We start from the raw sequence: 14,050 nt of genomic DNA, 5'->3' as shown, positions 1-14,050 counted from the left end.
AATCCTGTATTGACGCTTTGCTTGTTTGATGGTTTGTCTGCGGGCATAGCGGGATTTCTTATAAGCGTCCAGATTAGTGTCCTGCTCCTTGAAAGCGGCAGCTCTAGCCTTTAGCTCGATGCGGATGTTGCCTGTAATTCATGGCTTCTGGTTGGGATATGTACACCTTGGGGAATATGTCATCAATGCACTTAATGATGAAGCCGGTGACTGAGGTGGTATACTCCTCAATGCTTTTGGATGAATCCCGGAACATATTCCAGTCTGTGCTAGTAAAACAGTCCTGTAGTGTAGCATCCACATCATTTGACCACTTCCATCTTGAGCGAGTCACTGGTACTTCCTGCTTTAGTTTTTGCTTGTAAGCAGGAATCAGGAGGATAGAATTATGGATTTGCCAAATGGAATGTGGGGGTGCTTTGTATGCATTTCAGTGTGAGGAGTTTTTTCCCTCTGGTTGCACATGTGTAATGCTGGTAGAAATGAAGTAAAATGGATTAAAGTCCCCGGCCACTAGGAGCGCCGCTTCTGGGTGAGCTTTTTCCTGTTTGCTTATGGCCTTATAGTGTTGGTTGAGTGTGGTCTTAGTGCCAGCATCGATCTGTGGTGGTAAATAGATGGCTAAGAATAATATAGATGAGAACTCTCTTGGTACATAGTGTGGTCAACAGCTTATCGTACGGTACTCTACCTCAGGCGAACAATATCTCGAGACTTCTTTAATATTCGACATCGCGAACCAACTGTTATTGACAAATAGACACACACACTCACCCCTCGTAGCTTCTCTGTTCTGCCGGTGCATGGAAAATCCCACCAGATCTATATTATCCGTGTCGTCGTTCAGCCACAACTCGGTGAAAGATAAGATATTACAGTTTTTAATGTCCCGTTGGTAGGATAATCTTGATCGTAGGTCACCGATTTCATTTTCTAATGATTGCGCATTGGCCAATAGAACGGATGGCGTGGGAGTTTACTCTCTCGCCTACGAATTCTTGAAGGCAGCCTGACCTCTGCCCCCTTCTTCTCTGTCTTTTCTTCACACAAATGACGAGGATTTGGGACTGTTTCCGGGAGAACAGTACATCCTTCCCGTCGGACTCGTTAACCTCTCTGGGATTTGTGGGACGGTAGCGTCCCACTTGGCCAAAAGCCAGAGAAAATGCAGAGCGCCAAATTCAAATAAATTACTATAAAATTCAAACGTTCATGAAATCACACATGTAAGATACCAAATTAAAGCTACACATGTTGTGAATCCAGCCAATGTGTCAGATTTCAAAAAGGTTTTTCGGCGAAAGCAAACGATGCTATTATCTGAGGATAGCACCTCCGTAAAGAAAACGTATTTCAACCCTGCAGGCGCGACACAAACGCAGAAATAAAAATATAAATCATATCTTACCTTTGACGAGCTCTTCTGTTGGCACTCCAATTTGTCCCATAAACATCACAAATGGTCCTTTTTGTTCGATTAATTCCGTCGATATAAATACAAAATGTCATTTTATTTGGCGCTTTTGATCCAGAAAAACACCGGTTCCAACTTGCGCAACGTGACTACAAAATATCTAAAAAGTTACCTGTAAACTTTGCCAAAACATTTCAAACTACTTTTGTAATACAACTTTAGGTATTTTTTAAAGTATATAATCAATACAATTCAATACAGGAAGAAAACAAACTGTCGCTAGCTTTCTGGTCATGCGCCTCTACACATGAAGTGACCCTCATTTTGAACAGGGTTACTTCATTACACAAAGGAAAAACCTCAACCAATTTCTAAAGACTGGTGACATCCAGTGGAAGCGGTAGGAACTGCAAGCAAGTCCCTCAGAAATCTGGATTCCCAATGAAAGCTCATTGAAAAGAGAGTGACCTCAAATAAAAAAAATCTGAATGGTTTGTCCTCGGGGTTTCGACTGCTACATAAGTTCTGTTATACTCACAGACATAATTCAAACAGTTTTAGAAACTTCAGAGTGTTTTCTGCATATCTTATCTTCTGGGGATGAGTAGCAGGCAGTTGAATTTGAGCATGCTTTTCATCCAAAATTCCAAATGCTGCCCCCTATCCTAGAGAAGTTAAAGAAAAATGAATTACACCCAAAGTCATCCAATTCAGCATCATTTCGCGCTGCTCTTGATAAATCAATTCGATTTTTATTTTCACTTTATCTTCGTTTCGGTATTGGTTAGCCTACATTTAGGTTGTGGAAATGTTACACTTATTTTGCTCCTATGTTGCGCCTACTCTCGACCGGTCACATTGTACAGCGCCATATTTTTCTAACGGAAACCCTGAGAGTTTTCTATTTCTTGGAATAGAAACACCATAATATTAATCAAATTTATTAAGCTACATTTCTTAAAATTAATCCCATATAATTTGTTCTTACAAAAAAGGTTTTAAATTCTCTAGTACAGCCAATATTAAAAACTGTCAAATGCTTCTGAAAGATGCCCTCTGGTGGTCAAACTAGCACTAACTAGCATTAATGACAACAATGGCTGACACTTAAATAATGTGCCATTAAATTCTGTGGCTGTTATGTATACTCCCTCTCCGGCCTCTAGGTCATCAGGCTGCTGATTATCCCGCACACCTGTCACCATCGTCAAGTGCACCAGCGCCTCATGACACTCACCTGGACTCCATCACCTCCTTGATTTATCTTCCCAATATCTGTCACTCCCCTTGGTTCTTTCCTCAGGTGTTATTGACTTTGTTTCATGTCGGTGCATTGTTTGTGTTTCGTGTTTCTTTTGTTTATTTACTAAAACACTCACTCTCTGTACTTGCTTCCTGACTCTCAGCGCGCTCGTTGCAGTGGCAGCCCGCAAGGTGTGCTGCAGTATGACGCAACTTTTAAAGGAAGAACCACTAAGTAAATTAGATTTCTGTATTACATTTTCAATAAATTTGCAGACATTTCTAAAAAAAGATGTTTTCACTTTGGCATTATGGATTATTGTGTGTAGATGGGTGAGAGAGAAATCTATTTAATCCATTTTGAATTCAGGCTGAAACACAACCAAATGTGAATTAAGTCAATGGGTATGAGTACTTTATGAAGGCGCACTGTACATCTAAAATACAATAAAATGTCAATGAAATGGAATAATAGAAAAGTAAAAACCATAAACACGAATGCTTTTATTGAATGATAAGGTGAATTTTGAGCCTGTCTGTTCCCTACCCCCAGGCACGGACGTGAAAGAGGCCCAGGTGATCTGTGTCTCCACGGGCACCAAGTGCATCAACGGCGAGTACATGAGTGACCGCGGCTTGGCGCTCAACGACTGCCATGCAGAGATTATCGCCCGTCGCTCGCTCATCCGGTACCTCTACACCCAGCTGGAGCACTTCCTAAGGTGAGAAGTCAAGGGGTGGAAGCGATGGCAGAAGCCATTTGAAAATACAAACAATGACTCTCATTTTGATTGGAGTTTGTTTGGTTGTAGCTAACCTTTCGTGGGTCATGAAGTCATAGTCCTTGATTTGTATTTAGTTGTAAAATCAAGTCGACTGTTGCATAACGTTTTCTAAATGCAGCAATTGTTGCAAATTGTTTCTTCAATTGCAACATGGCATTCCTTTTTGCTCTTGCTTCAGCTGATTCTTTTAGTCATTTTTGTTTATATGAAATTAGGTCCCTTTGACCACACTGTCCCCCCTTTTCCACCCTCTGTAATTAGCAGCAACAAGGAGGAGCAGCAGAAGTCCATATTCACGCGCTGTGACAAGCGTGGCTACCGGCTAAGGGACAATGTTCTGTTCCACCTCTACATCAGCACCTCGCCCTGCGGAGACGCACGCATCTTCTCACCGCACGAGGCCGGCATGGAAGGTATGAGGCACCCCACTCCTTACCATATGAGAGTAAGAGATGTGACCAAACCGCTTGCTGACCCTTCTGTGCCACCATGTACCACGGTGGCATGATACCTGTCTTTTTCATCAGATGCATATGTCTGGCTATCCACCACCTGCTTAATGCTTTTAGATGTGAATCGGGCTGTGAATACGTCCTGCCCTTAAGTTTATATGAAGCCTAGTTATTGGTTACTAGTCAGACTGTTAATGTGTGACGCACCGTCATATAAACCTAGAAGAGCATTTCCGATCATAAACGTATTGTTTTTAACCTAATGCAATTCACTGAACTATCCCTTTAATGCAAGTGAAAAAGACAACCACCAATTGGTGTTAGACTGTGCCGGTTTGCTTTAAAAAATATATATATATACATTTGTGATTTGTTTTTCTGAACCGATTGCCCGCAAATCGGGGCGGCAGGGTAGCCTAGTGGTTAGAGCGTTGGACTAGTAACCGACTAGTAACCAACTAATCCCGAGCTGACAAGGTACAAATCTGTCGTTCTGCTCCTGAACAGGCAGTTAACCCACTGTTCCTAGGTCGTCATTGAAAATAAGAATTTGTTCTTAACTGACTTGCCTAGTTAAATAAAGGTAAAATAAATCAAAAAATGTTATCGTCAAATGTCAGATTTGGCCATTGACAAGCACCTACATTGGAACACAGTGGCTGTACAGTAATATGCTATACATGACATCAGACCTCCAAGTTCTCCACTTCACAGCATTGATTGGGTTTTGACTGACAGCCATTCCAAACTTCAGGACTGCGCTCGACAAGAAGATGCCCCCATCCGTCCCGTTAAATGGGCTACTTTTCAGAATTTGTTGTTGTCTGTGAGGGGAAAGCTGCAAATCGAGAGGAGTGGAGTGAGATGTTCTGAATGATGAGATGTTAAGGATTATTTAAAAAATACTGCTTTGATGTCATACAAGCAAACCACACAGCCGTGAGTCCAAATGTGCACTACACATTTCCATATTTAAAAAATCTTGTCATTTACAGTATCAACATTTATGATCACTATGTTTGATCCAGAGTTACAATGCGTTATAGGGTTGGGCGGTATCCAGATTTTCATTTCATCATACCATCCTTCTCTCACCTCGGGATTTACGCTATTACCGGCTTAGTACACAAGGGGGCGCCCCCCAAAAAAACAAAAACCCTTTGAAGGTCTATTACCAGAATGCTAACAAAATTGGCTCAAGTAAAAGTTAATTTCCATGGAAGGTGCTAGCTGAATATGCTAATGATTGCAAATGAAAATAAACGAATTGCAAAGACAGTCAATCCAGCTCATAAAGTTATACGTGTAGGTTGGAGTTACCGAATGTCATATTTGGTGAGTCTGGACATTAACAACTGAATGTGAACGAGAGACATTGCGCAAATGAACAAAGTTTTGATGCATGCTTGTCTGTAGGAAGAACAGTACTTGCTCTCCAACAGCATGTCTACAAGCTGTGTCTTTCTGGAGGCTCTAGAGCAAAGGGCCTACCGGAGAAGAGGGGGGGAGGGGGGGAGAGCAGACAGGCAGAGAACGGAGAGGAGAAAAAACACAAGGAAATTAAGATCGCAGTGGCAGCTGTACAAAAACTTATCCAAAGGACTTTGACTTCTCAAACACGGAAGCAAGCTAACACAATATGATACCTCATCACCTTATTAATTCATCCACTTAGATAGCAAGTTAATTTAGGGGTCGTGTTAACGCAGAATTTTGCATTTTGCACGCGGGGGAGAAAAGAATGCGTAAGAAATATTGAGCCGCGTTTTATAAACGTGGATCTAAAATGCTTCTTATTGTAACTTCTGCTCTGCATCAGACTCATTTTGTGCTTCAGATGCACTTTGAAACTCGGATGAGAATTTACGAACAAGTAGCTACTTTTCTCCGGTACGTTTCTCAGTGTAGCCAGCCTATTTTTCTTCATAAAGTCCAAGATTACCTTTAAGCAAAATATTAGGAAATGTAGCTGGCTCCATTCTTTCTATGATAGGCCTAAACATTAGAGATATGATAGCCATGGATCGTATTTACAGAAAAATACCTTGCTTTTTCATTGTAAGTGTGGCTGCCAGTCAAATAGTTTCACTTCTGTGTGTTGCACATTTTCATCTAATGAAAATGAAGTTATTTGCTGCCGAATGTGTTGCACTACTGAATTTTCTATGAAGGAAAATATTTCATATGTTGTGGTAAACCGTTGGGTGTTGGGTTGAGCGCACAGGGATGGGCACAGAGACAGGGTGGTTCAAGTCAGAAAACACAACTTTACTAAGCAAAAAATAATAAACGTAACAAAATAACTTGGATGGCTCGGTCCTTCTCATTAGTCTCCGGGAGCTTCGTTCCCCTCTGTCAGTACACTCCTTGCCTCTTCCTTTTACTCACCCGCGGTGTGCCACGGTGCTCCTTTTGTGGTCTGCACAGCTGGTTGGCACTCTCCCCTAATTACCCCTAATTGGTGCCACCAGCTTCGGGGTGCCCAGCCCGGGTCCTCCCAGCAGAGGGAACCAACGTTGCGACAACGACCTCCCCTCCATCACCAACACCCAGGGTAGACCTCCCGGGATACCACAACATATACAGTACCCGTCAAAAGTTTGGACACACCTGCTCATTCAAGGGTTTTTCTTCATTTTTACTATTTTCTACATTGTAGAATAATAGTAAAGACATCCAAAACTATGAAATAACACATGGAATCATGTAGTCACCGAAAGTGTATATATTTTATATTTGAGATTCTTTCAAGTAGCCACCCTTTGCCTTGATGGAAACTTTGCACACTCTTGGCATTCTCTCAACTAGCTTCATGAGGTAGTCACCTGGAATGCATTTCAATTAACAAGTATTCTTTGTTAAAAGTTGATTTGTGGAATGTCTTTCCTCAAAGCGTTTGAACCAATCAGTTGTGTTGTGACAAGGTAGGGGTGGTATAAAAAGATAGATATATTTGGTAAAAGACCAAGTCCATATTATGACAAGAACAGCTCAAATAGGCAAAGAGAAATGACAGTCCATCATTACTTTAATACATGAAGGTCAGTCAATACGGAAAATGTCAAGAACTTTGAAAGTTACTTCAAGTGCACTCGATAAAACCAAGTGCTATGGTGGAACTGGCTCTCATGAGGACAAGCACAGGAAAGGAAGTCCCAGAGTTACAGTTGATTTCAGAAGTTTACATACACCTTAGCCAAATACATATAAACTCAGTTTTTCACAATTCCTGACATTTAATCCTAATACAAATTCCCTGTCTTAGGTCAGTTAGGATCACCACTTTATTTTAAGAATGTGAAATGTCAGAATAATAATAGAGATTTCTTTCATCACATTCCCAGTGCGTCAGAAGTTTACATACACTCAATTAGTATTTGGTTGCATTGCCTTTTAAATTGTTTAACTTGGGTCAAATGTTTCGGGTAGCCTTCCACAAGCTTCCCACAATAAGTTGTGGGAATTTTGGCCCATTCCTCCTAACAGAGCTGGTGTAACTGAGTCAGGTTTGTAGGCCTCCTTGCTCGCACACGCTTTTTTCAGTTCTGCCCACAACTTTTCTATGGGATTGAGGTCAGGGCTTTGTGATGGCCACTCCAATACCTTGACTTTTTTGTTCTTAAGCCATTTTGCCACAACTTTGGAAGTATGCTTGGGGTCATTGTCCATTTGGAACACACCCTTGCGACCAAGTTTTAACTTCCTGACTGATGTCTTGAGATGTTGCTTCAGTATATCCACCTAATTTTCCTTCCCTCATGATGCCATCTATTTGTGAAGTGCACCAGTCCCTCCAGCAAAGCACCCCAACAACATGATGCTGCCACCCCCTTGCTTCACGGTTGGGATGGTGTTCTTCGGCTTGCAAGCTTCCCCCTTTTTCCTCCAAACATAATGATGGTCATCATGGCCAAACAGTTCTATTTTTGTTTCATCAGACCAGAGAATATTTCTCCAAAAAGTACGGTCTTTGTCCCCATGTGCAGTTGCAAACCGTAGTCTGTTTTTTTATGGCGGTTTTGGAGCAGTGGCTTCTCCCTTGCTGAGTGGCCTTTCAGGTTATGTCAATATATGACTTGTTTTACTGTGGATATAGATACTTTTGTATCTGTTTCCTAAAGCATCTTCACAAGGTCCTTTGCTGTTGTACTGGGATTGATTTGCATTTTTCGCACCAAAGTACGTTCATCTCTAGGAGACAGAACACGTCTCCTCCTGAGCAGTATGATGGCTGCTTGGTCCAATGGTGTTTATACTTGCGTACTATTGTTTGTACATATGAACGTGGTACCTTCAGGTGATTGGAAATTGCTCCCAAGGATGAGGTATTGGCTGATTTATTTAGATGTTTCAATTTTCCCACTGAGTTTGAAGGTAGGCCTTGAAATACATCCACAGGTACACCTCCAATTGACTCAAATTATGTCAATTAGCCTATCGGAAGCTTCTAAAGCCTTGACATAATTTTGGAGAATTTTCCAAGCTGTTTAAAGGCACAGTCAACTTAGTGTATGTAAACTTCTGACCCACTGGAATTATGATACAGTGAGTTATACGTGAAATAATCTGTCTGTAAACAATTGTTGGAAAAATGACTTGTGTCATGCACAATGTAGATGTCCTAACCGACTTGCCAAAACTATAGTTTGTTTTCAAGAAATTTGTGGAGTGGTTGAAAACAAGTTTCAATGACTCCAACCTAAGTGTATGTAAACTTCCGACTTCAACTGTACCTCTGCTGCAGAGGATAAGTTCATTAGAGTTACTAGACTCAGCCATTGCTGCCAAAATATATGCTTCAGAGTTCAAGTAATAGACACATCTCAACATCAACTGTTCAGAGGAGACTGCATGAATCAAGCCTTCTTGGTTGAATTGCTGCAGATAAATCGCTACTAAAGGACACCAATAAGAAGAAACTTGCTTGGGCAAAGAAACATGAGCAATGGACATTAGACCAGTGGAAATCTGTCCTTTGGTCTGTTGAGTCCAATTTTTTTATTTTTGGTTCCAACTGCCGTTGTCTATGTGAGATGCAAAATAGGTGAACAGATGATCTCCGCATGTGTGGTTCCCACCATGAAGCATGGAGGAAGAGGTGTGATGGTATGGGGGTGCTTTGCTGGTTACACTGTCAATTATTTATTTAGAATTCAAGGCATGCTTAACCAGCATTGCTACCACAACGCTCTGCAGTGATATGCCATCCCATCTGGTTTGCGCTTAGTGGGACTATCATTTGTTTTTCAACACACCATTGACCCAAAACACACCAAGAAGGAGAGTGATGGAGTTCTGCACCAGATGACCTGGCCTCCACAGTCAACCAACCTCAACTTAATGTATATGGTTTGGGAGTAGTTGGACCGCAGAGTGAAGAAAAAGCAGCTAACAAGTGCTCAGCATATGTGGGAACTACTTCAATATTGTTGGAAAAACATTCCAGGTGAAGCTGGTTGAGAGAATGCAAGGTGTAGCTCCTTTGAAGAGTCAAAAATATATTTTGAGTTGTTTAACACTTTTTTGGTTAGTTTATGATTCCATATGTATTATTTAATAGTTTTGATGTCTTCACTAGTATTCTACAATGTAGAAAATAGTATTAAAAAATCTAAACAAAAGCCTTGAATGAGTAGGTGTGCCCAAACATTTGACTAGTACTGCACATATAGGGCTGTCCACTTTGATGACATCACATGTTTAGTGACTTTTGACAGCCACAGTCAATCAACCCCAGCTTCGGGTCAGTCTCCGTTCCCCTCACTTAGCTGGCTGACACCTTTTTAAATTGAATTTTACACTTGTTGAGAATTCAATATCAGAGCTTTTTTATTTTGTTCTTTTAACTTTTGTATGTTTTCCTTTTATGCTTGGTTTCGTTGATTTATAATTTCACTTTGGATGTCCGAAAGTGCAATAAACACATTTCAACAAGTCTCTTAATTAGTGAGTCTTCCTCTCCCCCCTTTTCTCTTTGCATCTCTCTCTCGCACTCTCTCGTTTCTTTCTCTCGCTCTCCTTTCTCACTATTTTTCTCGCTATCTCCTTTCTCTCACTCTTATCTCTCTCTCTACTTCTACCCTTTTGTCTGATTACTCACCCTCTTTATATGTCACATATACATGATTTTGTCATTGTTTCCCTGCATACAGAGAAAGACAAAAAGGAAATACCCTTGTACAATTAGTCAGTGAATTGATTAGGCCCGTTGGCCTTTTGAATTAGATTCCAACATCTAGAAATGTTGTGATTAATACAATGAAGTTGTATTTAAAGTTGTCTTTCGTATCCTTTTCACTGTTGAGGTGATTTGGTGTCATGCCCTAGAGGACCACAATAGAAACAAGTCTCTTGACTTTTTTGTGTATGTATCCTCGACAGTTGTATCTGTTGCCTGGTGTAACATGTATTTTCAATTATCAAATCTACTGTGTAATTGTACAGCTGGCCAGGATTGCTTAGATATTGGTGGTACAGACCCTTAATGGCTTATTGACTACACCAATACAATTTCGATTTTGAGTGACAAAATCGGCTACATTAATAAATCAGATACATTAATTCATGGTCTGAAATAAGCTTATTTGTATTTTATTATGGAACCCCATTAGCTTCTACCAAGAAAGCAGCTACTCGTCCTGGGTCCAGCAAAATGAAGGCAGTTATACATTTGAAAAACATTACAATACATTCATAACATATTTCGCAACATATTTAGTATGTGCCCTCAGGCCTCTAGTCTACTACCACATATCTATAACACAAAATCCATGTGTACGTGCGTGTATAGTGCATATGTTATCATATGTTTGTATGGATGTGTCGGTTTGTGTTGCTTCACAGTTCCCGCTGTTCCATAAGGTTTCTTTTTTTATCTGTTTTCTTTATCTAATTTTACTGCTGGCATGAGTTACTTGATGTGGAATAGAGTTCCATGTAGTCATGGCTCTATGTAGCACTGTGCGCCTCCCATAGTCTGTTCTGGTCTTGTGGGGTATGCATGGGTGTCTGAGTTGTGTGCCAGTAGTTCAAACAGACAGCTCGGCGCATTCAACATGTCATTACCTCTCAAAAAAAAACAAGTAGTTATGAAGTCAATCTCTCTTCCACTTTGAGCCAGGAGAGACTGGTATTGTTAGCTTTCTGTGTACATCCAAGGGCCAGCCATGCTTCCCTGTTCTGAGCCAATTGCAATTTTCTTAAGTCCCTCTTTGTGGCACCTGAACAGTAAGACTGAACAGTAGTCCAGGTACAACAAAACTAGGGCCTGTAGGACCTGCCTCGTTGATAGTGCTGTTAAGAATGCAGAGCAGTGCTTTGTTATGGACAGACTTCTCCCCATCCTAGTTATTGTATCAATATGTTTTGACCATGACAGTTTACAATCCAGAGTTACTACAAGCAGTTTAGTCTCCTCAACTTGCTCAATTTCCACATTATTCATTACAATATGTACTTGAGGTTTAGGGTTTAGTAATAAAAATACAATGCTTTTAGTTTTTGAAATATTTCGGACTAACTTATTCCCTGCCACCCATTCTGAAACTAACTGCATCTCTTTGATGTGTATAGTGTTGAGTCATCCGCAGACATAGACATACTGGTTTTACTCAAAGCCAGAGGCATGTCGTTAGTAAAGATTGAAAAAAGAATAGGGCCATAGACAGCTGCCCTGGGGAATTCCATGATTTTACCTGGATTTTGTTGGATAGGCTTCCATTAAAGAACACCCTCTTGTGTTCTGTTAGAGTGGTAACTCTTTATCCACAATATAGCAGTGGGTGTAAAGCCATAACAAGTTTTTCCAGCAACAGACTATGATCGATAATGTCAAAAGCCGCACTGAAGTCTAACAAAACAGCCCCCACAATCTTTTTATCATTAATTTCTCTCAGCCAATCAGTCATTTGTGTAAGTGCTGTCCTTGTTGAATGTCCTTCTCTACAAGCGTACTGAAAGTCTGTCAATTTGTTTACTGTAAAATAGCTTTCTATATGGTCAAACACCATTTTTTTCTAAAATTATTCTAAGGGTTGTTTACAGGCTGATTGGTCGGCTATTTGGCCAGTTAATGGGGCTTTACTATTGTTAGGTAGGGGAATAACATTTGCTTCCCTCCAGGGCTGAGGGCACGCTTTTTAGTAGGCTTAAATTTGAAGATATGGCAAATAGGAGTGGCGATATCGTCCGTTATTATCCTCAGTAATTTTCCATTCAAGTTGTCAGACTCTGGTGGCTTGTCATTGTTGATAGACAATGATTTTTTTCACCTCTTCCACACTTACTTTACGGAATTGAAAATTACAATGCTTGTCTTTCATAATTTGGTCAGATATGTAGTGTCAGTATTTGTTGCTGGCATGTCATACCTGTTTGCTGATCTTGCCAATGAAAAAAATCATTAATGTAGTTTGCAATATCAGTGGGTTTTGTGATGAATGAGCCATCTGATCCAGTGAATGATGGCACAGCATTTGCCTTTTTGCCCAAAATGTATTTTAATTAAGGTGATCCCAAGCTTTTTATTTTATCATTCTTTGTTTCATAGTGTAGTTTCTTCTTTTTATTCAGTTTAGTCACATGATTTCTCAAGTTGCAGTACCTTTGCCAATCGGTTGTACAGCCAGACCTATTTGCCATATCTTTTGGCTCATCCCTCTCAAACATACAATTTTTCAATTCCTCATGAATTCTCGGGGATTTAACAGTTTTTGCAGTAATTTTCTTAATGGGTGCATTGGGATGTGCAGCGTCTGGTTGCTCGTCATTACACACCACGGTCCAACCAATATTCTTCACATCAACATAGCAATCACTACAGAACTTATTGTATGACCTCTTATAGACAATATTAGGCCCAGCATTTGGTACTTTGGTTTTCCTAGATATGGCTACTATATTGTGATCACTACATCTGATGGATTTGGATTCTGCTTTCAAACTCATTTCTGCAACATTAGTAAAGATATGATCATTACATGTTGATGATTTCATTCCTGTACTGTTTGTAACTACCCTGGTAGGTTGATTGATAACCTGAACCAGGTTGCAGGCACTAGTTACAGTTTGAAGCTTTCTCTTGAGTGGGCAGCCTGAGGAAAGCCAGTCAATATTTAAATCACCCAGAAAGTATACCTCTATTGATATCACATACATTATCAAGCATTTCACACATGTTATCCTGATACTGACTGTTTTTACTTGGTCTATAGCAGCTTCCCACCAGAATGTGCTTCAGGTGAGGCAGATGAACCTGTTCACCTGGTATTACTTCAACAGTATTTAACGAGATCCTCTCTAAGCTTTACAGGAATGTGTTTCTGAATATTAACAGCCACACAACTTATGTAGATCTTATAACCATGTATTTCTACCACTATCATCAAAGGTATTATCTAAGTGAGTTTCAGAGATTGTCAGAATATAAATGTAATCTGTTACTTGCTAATTATTGATTTCCTGAACCTTGTTTCTTAAGCCACATATGTTAACGTAGGATAATTTTCTCTTTTCTGGGATGCTTGATTGCTTTACTGGGAAGCTTAGCAGAGGTAGACCATGCTTGGGTTATTTTTATTAGTGCAGGATGAGCTGCACACAGTGGACTTCCGACTAGGGCACACCACCTCAGTGCTAACAGTATTACTCTGGTTCATAGGCATATGATTACTGCATACAATACCTGTGGGATGAGCAGAGGCATTCAGGGCAGTAAGAGGAATATAACTTAGGTTACTTACATTGTGTCTTCCAATGCCCCTGGGATAATGTAGATTTGCTGAAGCATTGTGACAATTCAGCAACCCAATGATGAGGATTAAATGCGCTGGACTTGGGTCATTGATAATTAATTGTCTCAACGCAGCCTTATAATGCTGTAAAAGGATCCACTAACCCAAATGATTTGGGTGGATTTCATCCTCCTTGTAAATACGAGATTTGTTTCCGGAAGGTATCAAAATTGTCAATAAATGTTACACCCACCCAGCTGCAATAGTCTCGTAGCCAGTTATGGAGGGCTGAAAATCTGCTGAACTGTTCAATGCCATGATTTAGGGAGGGCAGAGGGCCTGATATTATGTTGCGTTTGTTGGTGTCAAGTAGAGACCCAATCAGTTCTTCAAATCCAACTTGAGCTGTTCTGAGCTGCCCTTCAT

At 40.4% G+C, this 14,050-nt stretch overlaps 1 protein-coding gene across 4 annotated transcripts in view; it reads left to right on the top strand.

Annotated features, from left to right (window-relative positions):
* The window catches only part of LOC139396588 (double-stranded RNA-specific editase 1-like), a 197,191-nt gene that overhangs the window by 160,340 nt on the left and 22,801 nt on the right, over nt 1-14,050 (top strand). For 2 of the 4 annotated variants that reach the window (XM_071143541.1, XM_071143550.1), the window contains 2 exons: nt 3,210-3,378; nt 3,703-3,854. In XM_071143541.1, the coding sequence (XP_070999642.1) occupies nt 3,210-3,378; nt 3,703-3,854 (321 nt within the window). The remainder of the gene's footprint in view (nt 1-3,209; nt 3,379-3,702; nt 3,855-14,050) is intronic. The other 2 variants (XM_071143557.1, XM_071143565.1) reach the window with 1 other exon arrangement.

This window comes from Oncorhynchus clarkii, chromosome 3 (assembly GCF_045791955.1).
Source record: "Oncorhynchus clarkii lewisi isolate Uvic-CL-2024 chromosome 3, UVic_Ocla_1.0, whole genome shotgun sequence".
Taxonomy (NCBI): Eukaryota; Metazoa; Chordata; class Actinopteri; order Salmoniformes; family Salmonidae; genus Oncorhynchus; species Oncorhynchus clarkii.
The sequence above is the reverse complement of the archived record's forward strand: the minus strand, read 5'-3'. Positions and strand labels throughout refer to the sequence as shown.